This window comes from Salvelinus alpinus, chromosome 28 (genome assembly GCF_045679555.1).
Source record: "Salvelinus alpinus chromosome 28, SLU_Salpinus.1, whole genome shotgun sequence".
Taxonomy (NCBI): Eukaryota; Metazoa; Chordata; class Actinopteri; order Salmoniformes; family Salmonidae; genus Salvelinus; species Salvelinus alpinus.
The window spans coordinates 8,437,133-8,461,744 of record NC_092113.1 but is presented as its reverse complement, the minus strand read 5'-3'; the positions used below and the strand labels follow the sequence as shown (position 1 = coordinate 8,461,744).

General features: G+C 44.5%; 2 protein-coding genes across 4 annotated transcripts; one reads left to right on the top strand and one right to left on the bottom strand.

The window, feature by feature from the left end:
• Positions 1–34: 34 nt before the first annotated feature.
• Positions 35–15,758, bottom strand: LOC139557087 (methyl-CpG-binding domain protein 5-like). 3 transcript variants are annotated; one of them, XM_071371445.1, is made up of 13 exons: positions 15,535–15,758; positions 14,503–14,702; positions 13,652–13,791; positions 13,324–13,426; positions 13,045–13,213; positions 10,301–12,463; positions 9,193–10,130; positions 8,961–9,078; positions 8,386–8,531; positions 7,635–8,285; positions 7,439–7,491; positions 2,801–2,867; positions 35–2,665 (listed from the first exon to the last, which is right to left on the bottom strand). In XM_071371445.1, exons 3-13 carry the CDS (start codon positions 13,765–13,767, stop codon positions 2,594–2,596), a joined length of 4,596 nt encoding a protein of 1,531 aa, XP_071227546.1. In that variant the 5' UTR covers positions 13,768–13,791; positions 14,503–14,702; positions 15,535–15,758; the 3' UTR covers positions 35–2,593. The 3 variants fall into 3 exon arrangements, with proteins under 3 accessions (XP_071227546.1, XP_071227545.1, XP_071227547.1); XM_071371444.1 differs by having other exon boundaries at positions 15,562–15,758; XM_071371446.1 differs by having other exon boundaries at positions 15,662–15,757.
• Positions 15,759–17,432: 1,674 nt separating this feature from the next.
• On the top strand, positions 17,433–22,867 carry stac3 (SH3 and cysteine rich domain 3). Its single transcript, XM_071371454.1, has 13 exons — positions 17,433–17,673; positions 18,161–18,222; positions 18,493–18,571; positions 18,998–19,151; positions 19,257–19,354; positions 19,486–19,546; positions 19,641–19,738; positions 19,867–19,930; positions 20,756–20,808; positions 20,938–21,032; positions 21,154–21,205; positions 21,330–21,467; positions 21,896–22,867. The coding sequence occupies exons 2-13, from the start codon at positions 18,206–18,208 to the stop codon at positions 21,992–21,994; spliced, it is 1,008 nt and encodes a 335-aa protein (XP_071227555.1). The 5' UTR covers positions 17,433–17,673; positions 18,161–18,205; the 3' UTR covers positions 21,995–22,867.
• The last annotated feature ends 1,745 nt before the right edge of the window (positions 22,868–24,612 follow it).

Sequence of the window (24,612 nt, the reverse complement as noted above, 5' to 3'; positions counted from 1 at the left end):
ACTATTAGTTGCAAATACCAACACAAAAGAAGGCCCATTTTCTGTAAATAGTTTAATATTAAATAAAAAAAGACTCCCATATAAAAAGAAAGCTACAGTCCACAATTTAATCTTCAAACATAAGTATTGAAAGCAAGGGTATGAGAAAATACTTAATTACAATTCCCCCCAAAAATTCACAATTCATTGTTGTCTCTCTAACAATATAAAATCAAAATAAAACACATTAACTGTACATATTTACACATCTCCAAGTGTAGAAATTGCATAATCTGCTTCTTTTCATTTTATTTAAATACAGTAAGAGATGCCAGTATTACTGGGCTGGCAGATAGTGTACAGAGCAAAGCGATTTGAAGGACAAAGAAAGTACAACTCTATCCCACCAAAAATACATTGCGTTACAAACCCACACAAGATGGGCAAAAAATTATAAAATAAATACAAATACTGAGCTATATTGTATGCTAAAAAACATGGAAAATTATATTTCCTTTATGCTAATACAAATTGTTCAGAGAAAGAGATTTTGTTTAACAAATTTCACAACATATTTTAATGGCCATCTCAGTCTCCAGACTTGAATCCCATTGAAAATCTGTGGTTTGAATTGAAGAGGGTAAGCCATGAGAACAGACAAAGGATATCAAAGACCTGGAAAGATTATGTATGGAGGAATGGTCTAAACCAATGTGTTCTCCAATCACATAAAAACATTTTTTTTTAAAGGCTCAGTGCCATTATCCTCACAAGGTGAGTTAAAGGTATTGAATTCAGAGGTGTCAATAAGTTCGACCCCTATCTTTGAGAAAAAATATTTCTTACTAAACAAAATCTTTTCGTTTCCAATTGTATAAAATAATAGAATTCTAAAACATTTTGGAGCATACAATAGCTCAGTATTAGGATTATGATTTTTTTTGTCATTTTTGTTAAATCTTTACCACGAGTGCCAATAATTGTTGACTTGGATGTATATCTCAACACACTATTTCTTCAGCCATTCCCATGAAAGGAAATAATTGAAATGTACATTGTTTGCTAAACATCACACAGAGAATATGTTGAGGAGTGTATCACAAAACATGACCACCAGATCGAGCTGGTACATTAAAACCTCTACAGGATCGGTGTCCCCCTGCGGGACGGTTGAGCTAACATAGGCTAATGTGATTAGCGTGAGGTTGTAAGTAACAAGAAAATTTCCCACGACATAGAGATATCTGATATGGGCAGAAAGCTTAAATTGTTGTTAATCTAACTGCACTGTCCAATTTAAAGTAGCTATTACAGTGAAATAATACCATTCTATTGTTTGAGGAGAGTGCACAGTTATGAACTTGAAAATGTATTAATAAACCAATTAGGCACATTTGGGCAGTCTTGATACAACATTTTGAACAGAAATACAATAGTTCATTGAATCAGTCTAAAACATTGCACATACACTGCTGTCATCTAGCGGACAAAATCTAAATTGCTCCTAGATTCCTAAGTCATTTATTGGCCTTTCTCTTGCATTTCAAAATAAAATAAAAAATACAAACACATTTTTTCCCCTTTGTATTATCTTTTACCAGATCTAATGTGCTATATTCTCCTACATTACTTTCACATTCCCACAAACTTCAAAGTGTTCCCTTTCAAATGGTATCAATAATATGCATATCCTTGCTTCAGGGCCTGAGCTACATGCAGATAGATTTGGGTGTGTCATCTTTAGAAGAAAACTGAAGGAAAAAAAGTGTCCTACCCTGAAAGCTTATCTTGAATGTGGGTTGTTAGTAGTGTCAAGTCATGCCCATTTCACATTTTCTTTATGAACTTGAAAATATGACTTCGGACTATTTAGGCTGGAGAGTTTGCTGGCTAACTCATTGATCCTGCTTTGTGATACACCCCCTGATTGGGAATTATTACTTTTGCCATTGCATTGTTTTCACACCTAGGCTACATGTTGGGTAGTAGTGTCTGTCTGCAGAGAAGCCTGAGACTGTCTGGCACAGATACATGGTCTCTCTCTCTCTCCGGGTACACATACTGTATGACTACCACAGTGAAAGGGCTCAGCAATAGCAGGCATCTCTAGGCGTTGGTATAAGTTGCCCCACAACTCAGGTCCGGGATTAGATATATTTTGTATCCTCATAAGGATTTGGGGTTAGGTTATCTGATCCTAGATCTGTGGTCAGGGACAACGTCTAGCATCTCGAAAAAACATTCTTGGAACATACACAAACCACACATATCATACAATCTCAAACAGAGAGCAAACGTGGGTCATTCAAGCGGATACTCTAATCCTGACTCACAGTAAACACACTGAGAAACAGTACAGTTTTCTTGTAGACAAATCTAACACTTACATCCTAACGGATCTCAATCAATAACGCCAAGCAACCACACAGACTTAAGACGGGTCTTCTCCTAAGTGAAAGCATCCACAGAATGATGTTTTTTATTTTATCTAGATCACTCCTGGTCAAAGGTAAGAGGTTGGCATGACGATATAGTAGTGCAGTTAAAACAGTGGGGGAGCCAGGAGAATATAAAGCAGTGATAGGGGATGGGGTTGGCGGTGAGGGGGAAACAGTCACTGTCTCTGGGACCTGGCCCCCCGCCGCCTCCTGCCCCGGACCGACCTCTCAGGCTTCAGCAGCACCGCCTACAACACAAGACACACGTCATCATTACAACGGCACTGCTGTTAGAAAACAGGCCGTGGCAACGGAGTTGATATGACGCACACTGATATAAGAGGTCAAATTATGTTAAATGAGAGTTGCGGGAAGGTCTTTACCGTGCGTTTAGGTTCCTCTAGTTCTGGATTATCTAGATCTCGGAAATCCTCCAGCACATTCTGTAGCCTAAGACACACAAAGAAATCACTATATACACACTGAGTGTACAAAACATTAAGGACACCTGCTCTTTCCATGACATGGACTGACCAGGTGAAAGCTACAGTACGATCCCTTGACGTCACCTGTTAAATCCACATAGAAGGGGAGGAGACGGGTTAAAGAAGGAGTTTTAAGCCCCCGAGACAATTGAGACACAGATTGTGCATGTGTGCCATTCAGAGGGTGAATGGGCAAGACAAAAGATTTCGGTGCCTTTGAACAAGGTATGGTAGTAGGTGCCGGGCGCAGCGGTTTGTGTCAAGAGCTGCAGCGCTGCTATGTTTTTCACGCTCAACAGTTTCCCGTGTGTATAAAGAATAGTCCACCACACAAAGAACATACAGTCAACTTGACAACTGTGGAAAGTATTGTAGTCAACATGGGCCAGCATCCCTGTGGAACGCTTTCGACACCTTGTAGAGTCCAAGCAACTTCCTAATATTGAGTTGCACCCCCTTTTGCCCTCAGAAGAGTCTCAATTCATCGACGCATGCTCTACAACACATATGTCAGAGTCAAGGCCCGCGGGCCACATCCGGCCCGCGAGAAGGTTTTTTACGGCCCCTGGGATGATCTTGATTTATTATTAGAACCGGCCCGCAGACCGCAGCAAGCCGGCAGCCCGCAGATCTTTTACACGCACCAATACTACATTTCCCACAATGCAACGGTGACGCACCGAGCAGTAGGCTGCTTCATTTCAATATTTATTGGCACAGCAGTCGTCAGCATCACAGTAAAATTAACTTTCAGATACCCATCAAAAATGGCAAAACGGAAGGTGGACACTGAGAACCGGGGGTTTCAAACAAGGTGGGAGTCGGAGTATATGTTCACGGAGGTAGCTGGAAAACCTGTGTGTCTTCTGTGTGGAGAAAGTGTGGCGGTACTGAAAGAGTATAATCTGAGACGACATTATGAAACGAAACACGCGGACAAAAACAAGAATATGGACATGGAACAAAGGCTACAAAAGGCAGAGGAATTAAAACGAGGCCTCAAATCTCGACAGGCTCTGTTCAAAAAAGCCAAATCACAAGGCCAGGCTGCTGTCAAGGCCAGTTTTATTTTGGCAGAAGAGATCGCTAAATCAGCCCGGCCATTTACGGAGGGGGATTTCATCAAAAACTGCATGATTAAAGTTTGTGACGAAGTTTGCCCAGAAAAAAGGCAACTCTTTTTAAATGTGAGTCTGAGCAGAAACACCATTGCCGAGAGAGTAGACCAGTTGTCCATCAATCTAAAAGAGCAGCTTGTGAAAAAGGGAAAAGATTTCATTGCATATTCCTTGGCTGTGGATGAGAGCACCGACATTTCTGACATTGCCCAGTTGTCAATTTTCATCCGCGGAGTGGACTCCAGCCTAAGCGTGACAGAGGAGTTTTTGGCTTTACGTCCTATGCATGGCACAACTACGGGGCATGATTTGTATGAAGAGGTGTCAAGATGTGTAAATGAGATGGAGCTGCCTTGGGAAAAACTCGTGGGTTTGACAACCGACGGAGCACCTGCGATGTGTGGACACAGGAGCGGACTGGTGGCGAAGATACGGGAAAAGATGCAAGAGGAAAACGCGACAGGTGAGCTGACAGCTTATCATTGTATCATACACCAGGAAGCGTTGTGCGGTAAAGCCTTGAAAATGGAGCATGTAATGAGCATCATCACGCGCACAGTTAACTTTATCAGAGCCAAAGGTTTGAATCACCGCCAGTTCAAGGCATTTCTGACGGAGTTAGAAACGGAGCATGGTGATTTGCCTTATCACACAGAGGTGCGATGGCTAAGCCAGGGAAAGGTGCTTCAAAGATGTTTCGAGCTTCGTGAGGAGATTTGTCTGTTCTTGGACAGCAAAGGGAAAGACACAACACAACTCCGAGACGAAATGTTTCTGTGTGAAATGGCTTTTCTGTGTGACATTACGAGTCATCTGAATGCAATGAACTTGCAGCTGCAGGGTCGGGATCATGTCATCTCTGATATGTACAGTACAGTGAAGGCATTTAAAACCAAACTGACTCTGTGGGAGACGCAGATGCGGAAAGAAAATTTGAGCCACTTTCCCAGCTGCCAGACCATGAAAGAGAAGCTCTCTACCAGTGCGTTCCCGAGCGCACAGTTGGCTGATAAAATAGGTATGCTTGCCGCTGACTTTCGACGCCGATTTGCTGACTTTGAAGCACAAAAAAGCAGGTTGGAACTGCTCGGTAACCCATTTGCTGTTGACGTGGAAAGCTCACCACCAAACCTCCAAATGGAGTTGATTGACCTCCAATGCAATGATGCACTGAGGGCAAAATATGCGGCAGTGGGTGCTGCGGAGTTCGCCCGTTTCCTCCCCGACACAATGCCCCAGCTGCGCATCCAGGCTGCTCAAACGTTGTCTATGTTTGGCAGCACATACCTGTGTGAACAACTGTTTTCTTTGATGAACCTGAACAAAACATCACACAGAAGTCGACTTACTGCTGAACACCTCCACTCAATTCTGAGGATTTCCTCAGCTCAGAGCCTTACCCCGAACATTGATGAACTTGTGGAAAAGATGGGACACCACCAAGTATCACCCTCAACCTCAAACAAGTGAACATTACTGTGCAATCACATATTTAGAGTTTTTACTCAGTTCAAGTTTAAAAGTTAAAGTTTAATATTTGTTTTCACTGCATGTTACTTCTCCTTAAACAAAGTGTTGTTTTTGATTAATAGATTTTTGCACTTTATTTTATTGTATTTCAATCCAATTATATTTTAAAAATATTTCAGTTGAGTGGATGATAGAAAATTGCTATTATTGTTTTTTTCTTTGAAGTAAATTTAGCCCACTTTTGCTAAAATAGAAAATATAGGCTACTGATGGTGCCTTGAATACCGGTTTCTTTCATTTAATGTTCATGTTATGGGGATTTTTATATAAAGGAAATTTGTCTTTTGTGTCTGTTGAAAATTAAAGATTACTGACAGAGCCATAAGAAAATATTGCTTTATTTATCTGATCATATTGGAATATATTTGTTAGGTTTTCAGTAGGTTCAATTAGGTTCACTAGACTATATGCGTCATTTAAAATTTTTTCAATGAACATTCGAACAGTCCGGCCCTCGGCTTGTAGCTAAATTTTTTATTTGGCCCTCCGTCCATTTGACTTTGACACCCCTGCTCTACAAGGTGTCGAACACACATATAGTGCATACGGAAAGTATTCAAACCCCTTGACTTTATCCACATTTTGTTACATTACAGCGTTATTCTAAAATGGATTAAATAGTCCGTCCCCCCCCCATCAAAATACACACACAATAACCCATAATGACAAAGCAAAAACAGTTTAGAAATCTTTAGAATTATTTTTGAAAATGTATTAAAAATAATAAACTGAAATATAACATTTACATAAGTATTCAGACCATTTACTCAGTACTTTGTTGAAGCAGCTTTGCCAGAAATTACAGCCTCGAGTCTTCTTGGGTATGATGCTACAAGCTTGGCACACCTGTATTTGGGGAGTTTCCCCCATTCTTCCTTGCAAATCCTCTCAAGCTCTGTCAGGTTGGATGGGGAGCGTCGCTGCACAGCTATTTTCAGGTCTCTCCAGAGATGTTTGATTGGGTTCAAGTCTGGGCTCTGGTTGGGCCACTCAAAGACATTCAGAGACTTGTCCCGAAGCCACTCCTGCATTGTCTTGGCTGTGTGCTTAGGGTCGTTGTCCTATTGGAAGGTGAACCTTCGCCCCAGTCTGAGGTCCTGAGAGCTCTGGAGCAGGTTTTCATCAAAGATCTCTCTGTACTTAGTTCCGTTCCATCTTTCCCTCGATCCTGACTAGTCTCCCAGTCCCTGCCACTGAAAAACATCCCCACAGCATGATGCTGCCACCACCATGTTTCACCGTAGGAATGGTGCCAGGTTTCCTCCAGACGTGATGCTTGGCATTTAGGCCGAAGAGTTCGATCTTGTTTTCATCAGACCAGAGAATCTGTTTTTTAATGGTCTGAGAGTCCTTTAGGTGGCTTTTGGCAAACTTCAAGCGGGCCATGTGCCTTTTACTGAGGAGTGGCTTCCATCTGGCCACTCTGCCAAATCATGTCCAATCAATTGAATTTACCACAGGAGGACACCATTCAAGTTCTAGAAACATCTAAAAAATGATCATCAGCTCAATTTCGAGTCTCATAGCAAAGGGTTTGAATACTTACGTAAGTAAGGTATCAGTTTTTTATTTTGAATACATTTGCACAAATTTCTAAAACCTGTTTTGCTTTGTCTATCTATTGTGTGTAGATTGATAAGGAAAACTATAATTTAATCCATTTTAGAATAAGGCTGTAATGTAACAAAATGTGGAAAAAGTCAAGGGGTCTGAATACTTCCCGAATGCACTGTATACACACACACATACATACATATATACGGGTATTTAATTTAATTGTTCTAAGGAAAAGTGGTAGTGTTATAAGTACCATTGAGAAGATAGGCAGAAAAGAACGCTGGTTCTCATCGTTATCAAAGATTAATGTACAGAATCAAAATGAGCTCACGTTTGTTTTCTCTTCCTGCCCCTCCTGGCTCCTACCGTTTGTGCAGTTTGGTTCTGAAAGGGAACAAGGGCACGGAAGTCAATAACGCACAAATTCTATCTCAAATCTTTCACTGCATGTAATGTAATATGCAATATTGTGGAGGAATGGCATTTTTAGCCATGCAGTGGTAAAACAATACATCCTTATGGCTCACCCTGCCCTGCTCCATGTGCTGCAGACCCACAGTCTCCTCCTTGTGGCAGCTGCCCCCGTCTCTGGGGCTCAGATACCCCCCTGCCTGGGGTCTGTCCCCCTGCCTATCTGTGACAGCCTGGCTGTACGACTCGGTCTTGGCTTCCTCAAGGTAGATGGGAGGCAGAGGGGGGTTAGTGTGACCCTCTGGGACCCCTGGCTTGCTCTGCAGGGGTGTGGACGAGCCGTCGTTGCTGGGTTTGGGGGTGCCCTGAGCTGGGGAGTGGGCCGCTTCCATGTTGAGCCGGGACAGTTCCGGGTTCCTCAGGGAGCAGGCCAGGCGAGGGCTCAGGGACAGGGGGGCAGGGGGCTCCCCAGGGTAGGAGGGGGGTAAGGCACAGAGGACGTCGGCCCCAGTCTGAGCTGATTCTTGCTCTTTAGCACTGACCTGGAGGAAAGAGGTGTAGATGGTGTCCATGAAGGAGGCATAGGGGTCCAGGACGCTCCCCACAGAGCCCTCACCACGCTGGGACACGGGGGTACGGACGGGACAGGGGCTGGGCGCAGCCTCTGGGGTAAGCCGATTGGCTGGAATATCCTCCTGAGGGGCGGGGCTGTCTTTTTCCTGTAAGGAGATGGGCTTTTCTCCCTCTGAGGGCGGCGCCATGTTGAGCTGAAGGAGGAAGAGGAACGGATGATGTGATCAACATCCAATGCTGATATTTAAAAATCACAGGACAAGGCTTGTGTCAGGAGCGGAACACAACAAGTACCTGGATGTTGTTGAGGAGGTTGATGGCCCCATCAGGGCCCTGGAGTAGAGGCATGCCCAGGGCAGAGGTCTGTACAGGGGGGAGGAGGAGAGGGCCGGCACCTAGCCCCAGCAGACTGTGGAAACTAGTCAGAGCAGACAGGTCTCCTACAGAGACACATGGTTCATCACCAAAACAGTTTCCGAATGATCAATATGTGGGTAATCTACAAGATATAGCTTTGTTGTAGCTGTTCCCCACAGTTGTACATAATTCACTATTCAGAGAGTTAAATGTAATAGACAATACTAACTATGATTCAGCATCGCGAGGGCTTGGGACTATAAGGTTCATTTTTTGTCAAAAATGAGTTATTTACACAGCCTTGTTCTGTTCAATGTTCTCTAACTATATAGTACTCTAAAACACCCCCAAAAGAATGCTGTTAAGTTCAAAAGAATACAAGATAAAAAAAATTGCTGACACCATTCAAACCGGTGAGGGTTCAGAACTTTAAAGCCAATTGTTTCAGAATCAATAGGCAACAAAACCGCTTGATATTAACAGCAGTGGAAATGAACGGTGCTGTGACTAACCTAGTAGGCCTGGGTTGAGGAGAGTGGGCAGTAACTGGTGGAGAACAGGGTTGTCCTTCCCCTGGACAGACAGGGGGATGAGGGTGTCCACCCCCCCATCAGGGCCTGAAGCTGAGACCTGGATGGAGACGGGACCAAAACAATCAACTGACCCCTCCAATACAGATAGCGCTAACTCTTTCACAAGGGCAAACTACTGAGTACGAGCACTAAGATAAGGGAGGGAGCCTACCTGAGGTGGGGGTTGTTGGGGTGGGGGGAGCTGAGGGGTGGGCGGGAGGTCAGTAGAGCCCAGGGCAGCGGTTAGCAGAGTGGGGCTGAGGGAGAGGAAGCCTGGGGGAGGGAGAGGAGCGGGGAGCAGGAGCGACTGCAGGGCCTGGAGGGGCCCCTCGGCTGGGGGAAGCAGGCCCTGGAGGGCCTCAAGGAGCCCAGGGCCGGGGAGGGACGACAGGTCCAGGAGTCCAGAGCCTTTATCTAGAGACAAACCCTCCAACAAGGCTGGGATGTGCTGCTGCTGCAGGGGGAGGTCCAGGCTCAGCTGGCCCAGCCCAGACAGGGGCAACATGGCAGCCTGCTGTTGGCCAAGTAGCAGGGAGGCCATAAGGAGAGCCTGGAGGCCCAGTTTCTCCCCTATACCCAGATCACCCTCCTGGCCTGGGGTAAGGGTGGCAGAGGGGGGTAGAAGTGGGTTCAACAGACCCAGGAGATTGAGAGGCAGCTCTCCTTGACCTCCCATTAGAGAGGGGAGTAAGCTAAACGGAAAGTTGTGGTTCAGATGGGCAGTCTGTTGTTGTTTCTGGTGTTGCTCTTGGTGTTGTTCATGCTGTAAGAGTAGTTGTTGATGTTCCGATTGTTGTTGATGATGATCGGGCAGTTGATGGTGTTGCTGTGAGGTGTTAGAGGTGGAGAGGTGACCCTGCTGACCGCCCAGCCACAGGCCCAGGGGCAGGGAGCCCAGGATGGTGGGATCCAGGAGGGAGGGCAGGCCGGCTGTGGCAGACAGAAGCTGGAGGAGCTGCTCCTGGCTCATGAAGGGGAAGGCTTCGGCCAAGGGTAAGGAGCCGGAGGTGTCCCCTAGAGAAGGGGTGTTGCAGGGGCCGGGGCTGCAACCTCCTGGGGGTTTGCTCACTGTAGAGCTACGATGATCAACACTCTCAGGCTCTTGCACCCCTAGAGAGGATAAAACAGAACCAGGATGAAAGGAGTGAGGGAGATGATTGTTCAAAATGCACAGTGCTCAACAACAACTAACACGAATAAAGTCGAATGAACAATGAATCAATTTTCCTATTCCGTGGATTTCGCCTAGTTAGCGACAGATTTTTAAGGCTCAACCTCACCTGCAGTGTCGTTGCCGGTGGTTGTGTCCAGGCCCCCTTCCTCCAGAGGCGTGGTGGAGGAGGCTGCCAGCAGGGCCAGCACGTGGTTACTAAGATCCAGGGGTCTGGGGGAGGTGGTGCTGCTGCAGCTGGTGACGGTGGTGCTATGGTTGGAGGTGGGGGTGCTGTTGGGAGGATGACCCAGGCTGAGACCAGGGCCTAGTGTTGACATGCTCTCAATCTCCACTGATGCACTGACGTCGGGCAACGCCTGGCACATGGGAGACTGTATGGTGGTGGTGGCGGCATCCATAGGTTGGTTTTGGGCCTGTCGTAGCCTATCAGGGGTGTGTGGGGTGGGCGAGGGGCTACCGCCATGGTGTGCTGACTGAGCGTTGGACAGGGCCGTGGAAGGAGACAGTCTCTGTTTGGGACTGGCCTTCGAATGTGGAGACTGTGCACTAGCACTACCAAGCCTGGACAATGACTGAGAGGGAGACAGGGGCTGTGACAGGCCTTGCATGGTACAGGGGTGAGAGGGGGACTGCATGGGGAATGGTCTAATGTTTAAATGGGAGGGAGAGGGAGACTGCCTGGGGCTCTGCCTCGTGCTTCCTGTACCGTGTCCAGAGCCGGGCTGGGCTCCGGCGACTTGGGCGTTCTGCATACTGAGCAGGTGAAGCAGAGCGGAGAGAGGCTGGGTGGGGGGATCCGGTTGACCTGCCATGATTGTAGTGAAGTCCAGGGCGCCGTCAGGCTGCTTCTGGGGCCCTGTGAGCGGGCAGGAGTGCCGGACTGAGAGCCTCAGACCCTGGAGGTGGTTCTCTGACGTGGCAGAGTGGGACGAGCCTGAGGTAGAAGAGGGTTGAGAGTGCAAGGCGGAGAGGTTGAGCACGTCGCCGGGGGTTCTGAGACCGCTCACCTGGGAGTCCTTCAGCATGCTGAGCACCGTGGGCGAACGCCGCTGCCGCTTCCTGTGGGACGTCCGGTCTGTAGGGGAGAGGTGCAGGGGACTCGAGGCTCGGGGCTGAGAGAGGGTGGCGCAGGGGTGGAGAAGCAGGTGGGAGGCTGCAGGGAGGGGCCTAGTGATGGAGGGATGGCTGTTGTTGTGTAAAGTGCTGTTTGTTACCTTTGACTGCCGAGACTCTTTCGAGACCTCCAGAGAGGTGGCCGAGCTGAGGACGCTGGCTGAATTGGAACTGTGGTCGTGGGCCATCTGGCTGGCCAGCTGAGCCTTAGCTGCTGCCGAGAGGAGGCTACTGGCAGGAAACGAGGCTGTGTGTGGTTGCTTCTGGTGGTTCAAGAACTGTCCAAGAGGCAACACAGAAGGACCAGCACTGATCCCCATGCCTGAGCCGGTGGCGGAAGCAGGTGCCTTTGTGGGCTTCTCACCCTTTTCAAGAGCTAGAGAGAGGATCTGAGGATTGCTTTGGTTGCTCAGTGAGTTTGGGTTAAGGATGTGATTATTAGTGCTACCGTTGCCTGAGTTCCTGAACTGCTCTAAGATGTCCTCGAGCTTGTATTTGGGGAAATGGAGGTTAGGGGAACCCCCGGGTAGAGGAGAGTGTGGGGAAGAAGAGGATATCCTTCTGGGGGGGTAGCCGCCCAGCACCACCCCTCCCACCCCCTGTTCAGAAAGCGAGGAAGAGGCGGAGGGGTGGCGTGAGCGCTGGCGGGGAGAGGGGGAACATGAGGGGGACAGGAGAGACCCAATGATGATACCATGTGGGTGGCTCTGCCCTCCCTTTCCCAGTGTTCCAGGGGAGGAGGGAGGTAGGGGAGAGAGGGGCCCCAAATGAGGAGATCTGGGGGCTTCCGGAGTCTGGGGTGTCCTCTGACCCTGACTGAAGTTCTGAGGCGTGGGGGTGCATGGGGACCTCTGAGGTACCCCATAACTGGAGAATTGAGAGGTGGTGGGAGGGAAATGGAGAGGAGGGGGCAGTCTCTTCAGAATCTCAGGAGAGTGATGAGAGTTAGTGCTAGCGTGTGAGAGGGGTGAGGAACCATTGTAAGAATACACAAGTTGGGTGGAATATTTAGGACTGCCACAAGGGTTGTGGTTGAGATTATTGTTGGGCCTGGACTGGACTAGATGGTGTTTAGAGGGATAAGTGCCACGTTCTTCTTCTTCTCTGTCCACTCCCATCCTCTTTGGATCTCGGTTCTCCATGGCACTGGTGACCTCTGCAAACAAACAAGAAAATACATTAGGGCGGGCACAATAATCGTATAGTTGACAACGACGGACAATAACCATGAACAAAACAAAAACACATTGTCATAGCGGTCTCAATTCAACTTTATTTTCAAGTAAATATAGTTTACCCAAAAGCAGTTTTTTCCCACATTCATTTGTAAGTGTAGAGGGTAAAGTTGGCAGGCCTAATCATTTTTACGAGCAGAATGGCATGGTCGGGAGGAGAAGATTATTTTGAATAAGTCCCAAGTGGTCAAAACTATTTGTTATTTTAAGACGGGTTTCACAAAAGCTGTGTTGTAATCATTAGGTATGTCGTAACACATTTTCAAAGATGCATTATGATACGTTACAAACTATAAACTAAAACTACTGTGACAATAACTGTGGTCATTTGCATGACAATTAATCACTACCCAAAATCCCATAATTGTCACAGAACTAGCCAACACGATTAGTTACATTTCTGAGAGCAATTTTTCAATAGCACCATGAAAACCGGTAATAGCAGTACAATATCCTACAAGTACTTCTGTTACATTAGATCTATTATTTTTCCCATATTTACCTGTGTGACAGGAAACATAGGGCAGCTGTGAAGCCTGCATACTGCGACAGAGCGCTGCCATGGCAACCACTTTCCTTCGATGGTTACAGAGCTTTGTCATGTCCTGCTCTGCCTTCCCCACCAGCTGGCTGCGCTGCTGAACTTTGACCCCTAGGCTAAAGTTAAACACCTGCCGAGACAATAAAGGGACATACCTTCAGCAAACCGCAGTCAAAAATCAGTTGTGACACAGCGGAAGTGAGATGGGTGATGCAGAGGGGAAAGTTACGTCTACTTTACCTTGTGGATGACCAGCGGACATTCCAGGCCACACTTGCATGTGCCATCGGTCAACAGATAAGACTTAACCTCCTCCAGTGAAGACAGGACTGTGCCACTTGGACTGTAGGAATGGACAGGGATGCATGAGATTCGTTTTTTAAACAAAAGAGAAGGGAAATCAAATATATTTGACAATTCCCTGTTCTAGCCCAGCTTTTGGGAAATGAAGACAACACACACCCAGACTAGTCTGAATATATAATATGGAATAACGTCGTATAAGACATTTAATAATAGATTCAATGTTCATAAAACAAGTACTATACCTGTTACTGAACTTGCTTACCTGACATACACCACAAGCGCGTCCTCCACTCTCCTCTGCCAGCCAATGGGGACTTGTATTGCCACAGTTTGGACTCCATCCGTGTCTCCACTGCCACTCTCACTGCCTCCCATCATTTTGTAAAAACCGCCTTGCAGCACCTTTGGGATAGAAGTGGCGGTTAACAAATGTAGTATGAATTAGGGCTGTGACGATCCCAGAATGGCAATATTTCTTCCACGGAAAGAATTGAAACATGAAGCAGCCCAAACTCTTTAGTCGTTTATAAACCTGTAGTACGTAACATATTGTGTGCTATAGATTGGAAAATAAATACATGTGACTCTGGATTCTGGACAACATAATGATATTTGTTTCCAACATTACCTATTTATTGCCTTACCGCCTCACGCCATTTGCACACACTGTATATAGACTTTTTTCCCTATTGTGTTATTGACTGTACGCTTGTTTATTCCATGTGTGTTGTTGTTTGTGTCGCACTGCTTTGCTTTATCTTGGCCAGGTCGCAGTTGTAAATGAGAACTTGTTCTCAACTATCCTACCTGGTTAAATAAAGTTTTTTTCTTTTTTTTTTTAAGACAGCTTTTCCCTTAAGATGTTAAACCCTCTTCATGGTTTGTTTCCTTGCCACGATACCAACGAGTATCACGATACTGGTGTTGTCCCAGCCCTAGTATGAACGCATGAGAGCTTTAATGAACAACTATTACGACACCTGTACTGAGATTCTGATTTCAATGTTTTCCCACCAAAAACACAACCAGAGTCCCAACTCATAGAAACCAATATAAAGTCTAACAGAGAACGCCTGATGAGTGAGGGAGGATATCATGTTTTCTCCAGTGTACCTTGTCATCTTTGAAAAGCCAAAGATAATATTGGCTATGGTATCCACCGTTTGAAGGCCATGGTGTCAGCGGAGAAGAACAGACTCTGCCAATCTCCCTCCAAACGCCTTGCAGAACTATCCAAGAACTAAGTCTTCGGACCCTACTTCAGAAGTCAGCCCCTCCAAAACGCTGCAGCTCACACTAGGGCCACTGTATGTCTGCAATTGAAGATAAAGATATACCTAGTTAGTTAGCCCTTAAATAAACACATGAAATGTTGAACAAAAGGAATCTTTCAATTTTGATCGCTACAATAACCCACACAAACATAGAAGGGAATACATATTTGGACATGCCTAGTTTTATTTCAATTGAGTCAGTGGCGTAGTATCAAATAGCTAGCTAGTTGGATGTTGAAATGAGAAGGGAAACCCAGCATTTGTAACCTGATAATAAATAGCTAAATGCACACTATACTTATCTAATATTTTACAGGCAAAAGCGACACGCAAAGTAGCGAAATCACATGCACAACGAGTAAAGTCCTATATCCAACGTTGGGCTAGCTTTATCCCAACTAGCTAGCCAACTAACGTAAACTAGCCAATGTTGCAGTCTGATGTTTCGTGACAGCTTGATAGACACAGTGTGAAATAACAGCATTTTAATAATGAGAACTTGGAAAAATTGTTGTTTATAACTAGGCATGCATGCTAACTAGATAACGAACAATTAAGCCAATTGCATTCAACCGTTCTGTTCTAAAACAAGCTCTCGAAGTTTTTGGAGTCTTCTCCAGTAAGCTCGCGGGAGAACACATAGTTAGCTGGCTTGGTAATGCTAAACTATTTTGGATGTTAACCTTATCTAGACAGCCAATACGATGATCAATCTTTCAGTGCAGTCTTTTCGCCACCAATCAAATCTCCGTCTGTCTATTAGATCGCTACATTTGCCCATCGGGTTAAAAACAAAGGGCAATAATGCTTCATTTTACTGCGCCTATGATCTTGGGGCGAAGCTAGCTCGCTAGCATTGACAGACATTTACTTGATTCTGTAGTGTCCCAAGACCCACCGATGTCCGATCGTGTCGCCAAATTATTCAGTTCTTATCTCCAGACACTGTTCGATCAGGTCGGTGTACGTTAAGCAAAAAGTTAGCGTAGCTGATGCACCTTTTAATCCCTATTTCACGGTTTACATATTTTTTCTTGCAGATTCCGTGCAAAAAATAATGGAGTTTTCTAAGGAGCATGCGCACTTGGGATGCGATAGACTATTGTACCCACAATGCAATGGGACCTTTGTAGTGGTAGCCAAAGATTGTGTACTATATTGACAAGATAGTTAAGTGACCGCTCTAACAATGGAAATACATGTCCTCAAAGATGGAAGGCAGGCGGGAGGAAGCGACATCGGGTGGAACCATTCCAGCCAATGAGAGGGCAGATACACGTGTGAACAGCAAGCCATGGAGATAGACAGAGCCGGGGTTTGCCAAACTTTTTTTTGCTTCGTGACCCACCAATTGAGTTGTCTTTTGAGTCCTGACCCACCATATGGGTTGGGCGGGGGAAAAAACATACACAGACCATACAATAAGTAAAAAATACAACCTTGGCAGCAGAGAGAAAATGTTGCCGTTTTAAAGCTAATTTCCTGCAAATTTACACATTTTGTAATGTAGCTGAAATAAAATGTTGCAGTTTTAGAGAACATTTTTCTGCAATAAATTTTTCCATATGGCTAATGCTATGTTCTTATTATAACAACATCCATGGGGGCCTGATTGTCTAGTTTTGATGATTGTAAGTATTTAAAGATTCTAGGCTATTTCTATTTGGTTTTAGTTGTTGAAGTTTACACTGAAAGCGTTTTTTTTTTTATTACAAAAAATGTAATCCCACGACCCACCTGGACCCCTGCCGCAACCCACAAGTGAGTCCCGACCCACAGTTTGGGAACCACTGAGATAGAGGACTCATCTTTGTATCTGTGCTATTATAGCGTCTGTGACAGCATGGGCAATGCCATCTCCATTTAAAGTAGTACATTTTCTTCTTCCTCATTGACTGATTGCTCCAAACTCATAGGAATCCCCACCCAATTGACTACTTTAAAATGGTGGAAGCCCTCAGTGGCAATGTCCATGCTCAAACAGGTTAGATGCATGATGAGTCCTCGATCTCTATGACAGTAAACACAACTCAATATTAGGTAGTTTTTTCAAAGTATGTTGAAATGCCATGTGCGTCCACTTATATCGGTGCATTGTAACAACCTAAACATTACGAAACGTTTATTTGATCAAATTAGCCACACGTAGCAAATTACCAATTACATTTTTTTGTGGAGCAAATTCAACAATCTCATTGACCATCATATAATAAGTCCCCTTATTTTCATGGACAGATTTTGGGCGGAGTAAAACCTCTTGCTTCGCGCTATCTCTCTGTGGTAGCCGAAGCAAAAAATACAATAAACTAGCCAGTTTGTTGTTCAACTGTGCTGGGGCCAAAAATAGGCCTTTGTAAAATCTCATGTTTTCATCTACGGATTAGCTATCTCTGGCTACTCCCATATCAGTCTTCCACAATATGAATACATTTTCTCATTCTATTATTTTGACCCTCTCTTACATAAAAACTACAATTTTTTTCTTTCTGTTTTATAATTTCTTTCCTATTCAATAAGGATTTTAACTGTTAAAGGTTTTATATGGGATAGTATAATGTGGTGTTCACCGTGTATTGAAAATGCGAGAAACTACAGCAATTCTGATGATGCCTGCAGTTTGTACAGTAAGCCAACAGTAGGCTATGTGTCTTGGCCTGCCCTCTCAGGTTGTGAGTGGGGTCTGATTTCCCCTCGTCATCGGTGCCCTGAAAGTTACCCAGCTGTCTCACTCACTCACAGTCCCTTACTCACAGTCCCTTACTCACTCACCCCTCTGCTCTAACCACTAACCATTGGATCACTGCTAGGAAATGACATGCATGAAGAATAGCTCAAAAGGGAAGTACCAATCAAGAGTTGGAAGGGTTTCGGAGGTCTCCGGTGTGACAGGTTGCTCATCACACACGAAAGGAACATCTCTGAATCCAAACTGGTGAAGAAAGCCTTTGCCATTCATCCACATACCAGATTCAATTTCTTCATTGACTGGACTAGCAACCAGTGGGACCAAGTATGTCTCAATTTCAACTATATTGCATTTTTCTGTTTTTAGCGTGTGGTCTGTTCAGTTTTTTCTAACTCGACATCATATATTTAATTGTTCAGTCAGCTTTTAGTTAGATAGCAAATTGTTTAAGTTTTCATTGAGAAGGGACTGAAATGTCAAATATTCACAAAGACTTCTGGTCTTATATCGTTGTACTTTTCCCCAGAACTTCTCAGCTCATGCCCAAATTTAGCTATGATGAGATTGAGTTACCCTTCCCCAAAATAGTAGAGTGGACGAGCGTATCTTTGGGGGGGGGGGGGGGGGGTATGTCCATGTATGCTTGTGTGTGTGGGTAAATCATCCTGCCCATACCTAGCTGTTCTGTAAATCATTTTAAAACTCCCACAGAGTAGGCCACTGTAGTCAAGTGTTCCATTCAAATGGTTCTCAGACTGAAGGTGATATTGAAAGCCAGTGTTTCTGTTCCCTAAACTGTCTTATGTCTCAGGTGCGTAGCACTGCAGGACGAGTGTGAGAGCTCACACATCACACCATGGCTCAATATGACCAGTGAGTCTATTCTCATGTTGCTGAACTCAATACACTCTATGTACATAATTTGGATAGTCCTTTTTAACAGTTACCCCTGGTTCTAAATAACACAACATGGGAAAGCTTTAGGAATTATATTATTCATTGCAATAATCATGTTAAACTTGGTCAAATTTGAAAGCTCAGCCACCATAACAATTCTACTGCAATGTTTCACTCTCAAATACTTTTCAGATGTCCTTGTTGCTCGATGTTGCTTAATGTTCTCTGTTCGTTTGTCTGTGTTAGACTGGAAGATAAACATTCGCTGGATATCCACGACAACCCCACAACCCCTGACAATATTGTAAAAGAGGAAGACAATACTGTGAGTAGCACGTCAATCTGCCACGGATGGTAACACCATCCCCCAAACAGATTAAAATAGCAGCCAACTAGGACGCTCATTAGTGTAATATATGTCAGGCTTTCCCGTCCCCTATTTATATTCTGTAGTTAGGTGACACTATGGGCTAAACCTAGAGCTTTTTTTTTCATTGACCACATACTCGCCAGAAGTAAAATAATATTTTAAATGCTTGCTAAATGAAAAGCTACTTTTACTTTACTGATTTACCTCGTTGATGCAAAAACATTTGCACGTTATAGAGAACGACCGTGTGGACTTGTCAATGACAGGAAAGTATTATTTTGACTAGACTGATTCTTACCTTTCCAAACAGTAGTCACTAGGGAGAAGGAAGGAAAGCTGTCTACCACTAGTAGTATTGAGACATAGCCACTCTCTCTGCAGGTATACTTCGTTTATGAGGAGGAGGTGGAAGTAGAGGAGAAGGAGCCCGAGCCTGAGCCCGTTGTTATATTGGTGAATGACAAACCACACAAGTTCAAAGACCACTACTGCAAGACACCCAAGTTCTGTGACGTCTGTGCTCGTATGATAGTCCGTAAGTTTAAAATTGACCAGGAGTCGCTCTTGTATTTATTAATATTATCTGTAAAGCTTAATCATACTGACTAGCTTCTTACTGTACATATTTTCAACCCTTCAGTCAACAACAAGTTTGCTCTGACGTGCAAAAACTGCAAGACCAACATCCACCACTCGTGCCAGTCCTATGTTGAGTATCAGAAGTGCTTTGGAAAAATTGTAAGATGTTTTTGATTCATAGTTTAGGTATTGATCTGTATAAAGTCAGATCACGATCAAGTTCATGTTGCATGTGGTTGCCAGAAACACATCAATTCCTCTACATATTCATATTGCTGTCTGTCCTTTAGCCCCCAGGTTTCAGACGAGCATACAGTTCCCCTCTATACAGCAGTGACCAGACAGATGCAGGTAAGCCACTAACCATCTCAACAAGCTAAGGGTTTCAACTTGTGTTCAACATATTTTGAACTGTGTGTTCCCTCTGCTGCGTTCTCCTGTCCAGCCCACTCCAACCGTAACGACCCTGTGTTTGACACCCTGCGGGTTGGGGTTGTCATGGCAAACAAGGAGCGCAAGAAGGGGTCTGAAGACAAGAAGAATGTGAGTGTGGCACACATTAGCCAAAAGAGAAATGAATGACGATAAGTCGCAATGACGGTATCGTTAACTGACAGACATTTGCATAGGGAATATAAATTGTATGTTAACCATATTTTTCCCCCTCCAAGATGATGATGATGATGATGGAGGAAGAGGAATCACAACAACCCAAAGAAGACGAGCAGGCAGAAGGTATTAAAAGAGGATGAAGGATGTCCGTATAGACACGTGATAATTCAAGTTGGTGCCGTCTATGGTTCCACTGCATCAACTGTACAAAAATATGGTGTATTTATTTATAACCACATAGTTTTATTTAAACAAATTGTGCCATGTGATTTGATATTGGAGCCCATAAGGGAATGGTAAACTAACTGAGCGGTTGTTAAGCAGCATTAAATAAAGGTTCAATAAAAATTAAAAAATTAAATGAAGAACACCTTCCTAATATTGAGTTGCACAGTTGTGTCAAGTTGGATGGATGTCCTTTGGGTGGTGGACCATTCTTGATACACACGGGAAACTGTTGAGCGTTAAAAAAATCGAGCAGTGTTGAAGTCTTGGCACAAACCGATGCGCCAGGCACCTACTACCACACCCTGTTCAAAGGCACTTAAATCTTTTGTCTTGCCCATTCACCCTCTGAACGGCACACATGCACAATCCATGTCTCAATTGTCTCAAGTCTTGAAAATCCTTCTTTAACCTGTCTCCCCCTTCATCTACACTGATTGAAGTAGATTTAACAGGTGACATCAATAAGGGATCATAACTTTCACCTGAATTCACCTGGTCAGTCTATGTCATGGAAAGAGCAGGTGTTCTTAATGTTTTGTGTATGTATGTCAACCTTTTCTCAGACAAAACAGAATGGCATACAGTACAGAACAAATCAAAAAATTCTTACACTGAATGTCAAGGAGCTACATAAAATACTTGTAATACTGGGTCTAACGTTGAGGAGTTCACCATTGTTGTATTGAAACTCTACAAAGACCATGTGTGATGTGTTTGTAGGAAAACCCGAGGGGGATAAGAAGGGAGACAAGGCTGACAAAGCAGATGACAAGGTAAGGGGCTTTAACCGCCTGACATGCCCTGACGTCATGTATACACTAACCACGTCCACATCAACAATAACACCCTGTCTGGTACATCAATACAATTAGTAGACAAACATCGGTGTATGTATGCTACAGAAAAAGAAGGAGATGGGAAACATGGGAAATCAGTCCCATTACTACCTGGCTCTGTACCGCTTCAAGGCCATTGAGAAAGACGACCTTGACTTCCAGTGAGTTTACTCAAATATTTCCTTATATTGTATGAATGCCGTTTTATGTCCAATATTTCAGTCTCGTGAACATTTTTAATCCAATTTCATACAAATATACAAACCTTTGTGTGTCTTTCAGTCCTGGTGATCGAATCACTATAATTGATGACGCCAATGAAGAATGGTGGAGGGTAAATGGTTCCTGGCAAAATGATCAAGCAAGCTGACAATGATCGAAACTAGCAATGGCTCTACTAACTCATTGGCTGTAATTTATTGTCAACATCGTAAATAAGGCCTATTGTCTATTCTCAGGGGAAGATTGGTGAGAAGACAGGTTACCTCCCCACCAATTACATCATTAGAATAAAAACGGGGGAGAGGGTGTTCAAGGTGACACGGTCCGTCGTGGGAAACAGAGAGATGGGACAGATCACTCTGAAAAAAGACCAGGTAAGAAACAGATGTGTCGCTGTTTGTCAGACCTGAGTCAAATACTATCACATACTTGAAAGTACTGTAATTTAGGTGTGCTTTATGTTTCTATGAAAATAATGTGTTGCGTTTTTCTTTGTACAGGAAACTGATTTCAGCTTTATGATCATGAACAGTATGGATGGGTGTGTGCATGTGGACAGTGACTGTAATGACGGTTGCTACTGTGTGTGTGTGTGTGTGTGTGTGTGTGTGTGTGTGTGTGTGTGTGTGTGTGTGTGTGTGTGTGTGTGTGTGTGTGTGTGTGTGTGTGTGTGTGTGTGTGTGTGTGTGTGTGTGTGTGTGTGTGTGTGTGTGCGTGCGCGCATGCCTGGTCTTCTGCAACGATTACTGTACCTCTGTGGAGCCACAGCAACTTCCTCCACCCTCTTTGTGTTGTGTCGCAGATCGTGGTGAAGAAGGGAGAGGAGGTGAATGGCTACCTGAAGGTCAGCACCGGCCGCAAGCTGGGCTTCTTCCCCGCCGACCTGCTCCAGGAGATCTGAACCTTACCCGGATCACAACCACAACCATAGGACTTGGGTCACACCGTCACCAGGACCATAATCACACAATTCATCAAACCCAGTTCCAGTGAACACACGTGACCAGGCACAGCATTTTTATACTACCAATCTAGCACCACTATCATTTTCCACCTGTAGGGGCCTAGGTCTGATCTGGTGAGTCTGTAAGCTGTTTGAAGGCTGTAAAGGTTCAGAGAGGGCAAGGTTATTGAGTGTAACCTAATACTGCAGCCTCCCCAGCCTGTTGAACTGGGTCAGCCGGCCATGCAATCCGAGCTGGATGGAGAAATGTGTTAGGTAAGACCGTAAATGTGTGTGTTGGGAATTTGAAACGTTAACATGTTTGTGTCATTTTAATGTGATTAAAACTGGACAACCTTAAACTAGATATTCAGCAAGGTTCAAAAGGCAATGGCTGTATATTTTGGAGCCTATTGCTTACTGTCACTGTAGTAGTTCCTTGTTTTTATACGCAGCTGAAATACTCGTGCTTTATTTCCCCCTCGATGTTAAAGGGAGCTTGTTAAAGTGCATGTTGTATTTTTTGTTGTTGCATGGGCCCGTCTTTTATAATCATTGCCAAAACAATGTGCTGTATATTTGAGGAATTTATATAGAGCAATAGCCTATGCTGACACACAGACCCACATGCTTTTGCCAGACTAACGTAGGCCTATCATTGATGCAAGATTGTAACATTACAGTACAGCCATTTGTAATTCATGCTCTATTGAAATACCAACAGTGCAGTACCAAGTGCAGGCTTATCCCATGTATTGTCTGTCATGATATGCATCCTTTCAAAACCTGTATAACTCTGTGATACCGTCATAGTAAACTTGAATGACTGACCATTGTGTAAACATGAAATCAATTCACAATTAGAAATAATGTACTTTCTTTTTTGTAGCAGTTTTTTGCATTCACTGATTTGTGTGTGTCTACTATAATTCAGGACTCATATGCCTAACCTAAACAGGTAGGCCTTATCAGTTCAGCTTTTGTCTACAAAATAGTCATAACAGGTACTCATGTCATGTATCTTGATCCAGTGATGGGGACCAGAGCCATATATTTGTTCTAAATACATGGCCCTGATGTTGACAACTAGTGATGTGCAGTTTGCGAACGATATTTATTTATGTCGTTATTTTTTAACTACTCTTTTTTTCTGACTCGAGAGACATTATTTTTTTTTTTTTAGTGACTCGTTCATTTTAGTCCTTCATTTGACTTTCTTCCTCGTCCTCTTCCCCTTCTTCTTCCTCTTCTTCTTCCTCTTCTTCTTCTGCATCATGTCGTTCATCATGTCGTTCCACTAGATGTTGGAACATTACTGCAGGGACTTGCTTCCATTCAGCCACAAGAGCATTAGTGAGGTTGGGCGATTAGGCCTGGCTCGCAGTCTGTGTTGCATTTCATCCCAAAGGTGTTTGATGGGGTTGAGGTCAGGGCTCTGGGAAGGCCAGTCAAGTTCTTCCACACCGATCTCGACATACCATTTCTGTATGGACCTCGCTTTGTGCACGGGGGCATTGTCATGCTGAAACAGGAAAGGGCCTTCCCCAAACTGTTGCCACAAAGTTGGAAGCACAGAATTGTCTGGAAGGTGGAACATCACTGGAACTAAGTGGCCTAGGACGGACCATCAAAAACAGCCCCAGACCATTATTCCTCCTCCACCAAACTTTACAGTTGGCACTATGCATTGGGGGCAGGTAGAGTTCTCCTGGCATCCGCCAAACCCTGATTTGTCAGTTGGACAGCCAGATGGTGAAGCATGATTCATCACTCCAGAGAATGCGTTTCCAGTGCTCCAGAGTCCAATGGCGATGAGCTTTACACCACTCCAGCCGACGCTTGGCATTGTGCATGGTGATCTTAGGCTTCTGTGCGGCTGCTAGGTCATGGAAACTCATTTCATGAAGCTCGTGATGAACAGTTCTTGCACTGACGTTGCTTCCAGAGGCAGTTTGGAACTCGGAAGTGAGTGTTGCAACCGAGGACAGAACATTTTTACGAGCTACGCGCTTCAGCACTCGGCGGTCCCGTTCTGTGAGCTTGTGTGGCCTACCGCTTCGTGTCTGACCTGTTGTTACCACTAGATGTTTCCACTTCACAATAACAGCACTGACAGTTGACTGGGGCAGCTCTAGCAGGGCAGAAATTTGATTTGAACCTGAATGTTCAAATGGCATGTGACAATCTCCCAACAAAGTCACAGGAACTCCAATAGGCTATACAATAAAACCTTTGACGCATATGGTTCACATACACTATACATATACAAAAGTATGTGGACAACCGTTCAAATTAGTGGATTTGGCTCTTTATACTATACCCGTAGCAGCCACAGCTAAACCTCGTTTCAAATGTATCAAAAAATCATCTTATTTGTATGCCTATCAATCAACAAATCTACATTGTTTAAAGCACACGTGTACAAGTCTCAGTCTCAAATGACAGCTCCAATAAGCCCTATTTGGTAAACGACATGTGAACGGGAGGCTCGTAAAATCATGACTCTTTCGAGTTTTCAGTTCACCGTTCGCCGGTAGGGGTCCTGCGTGCTCTGGGCATTGCTGACTAAAGTGAAC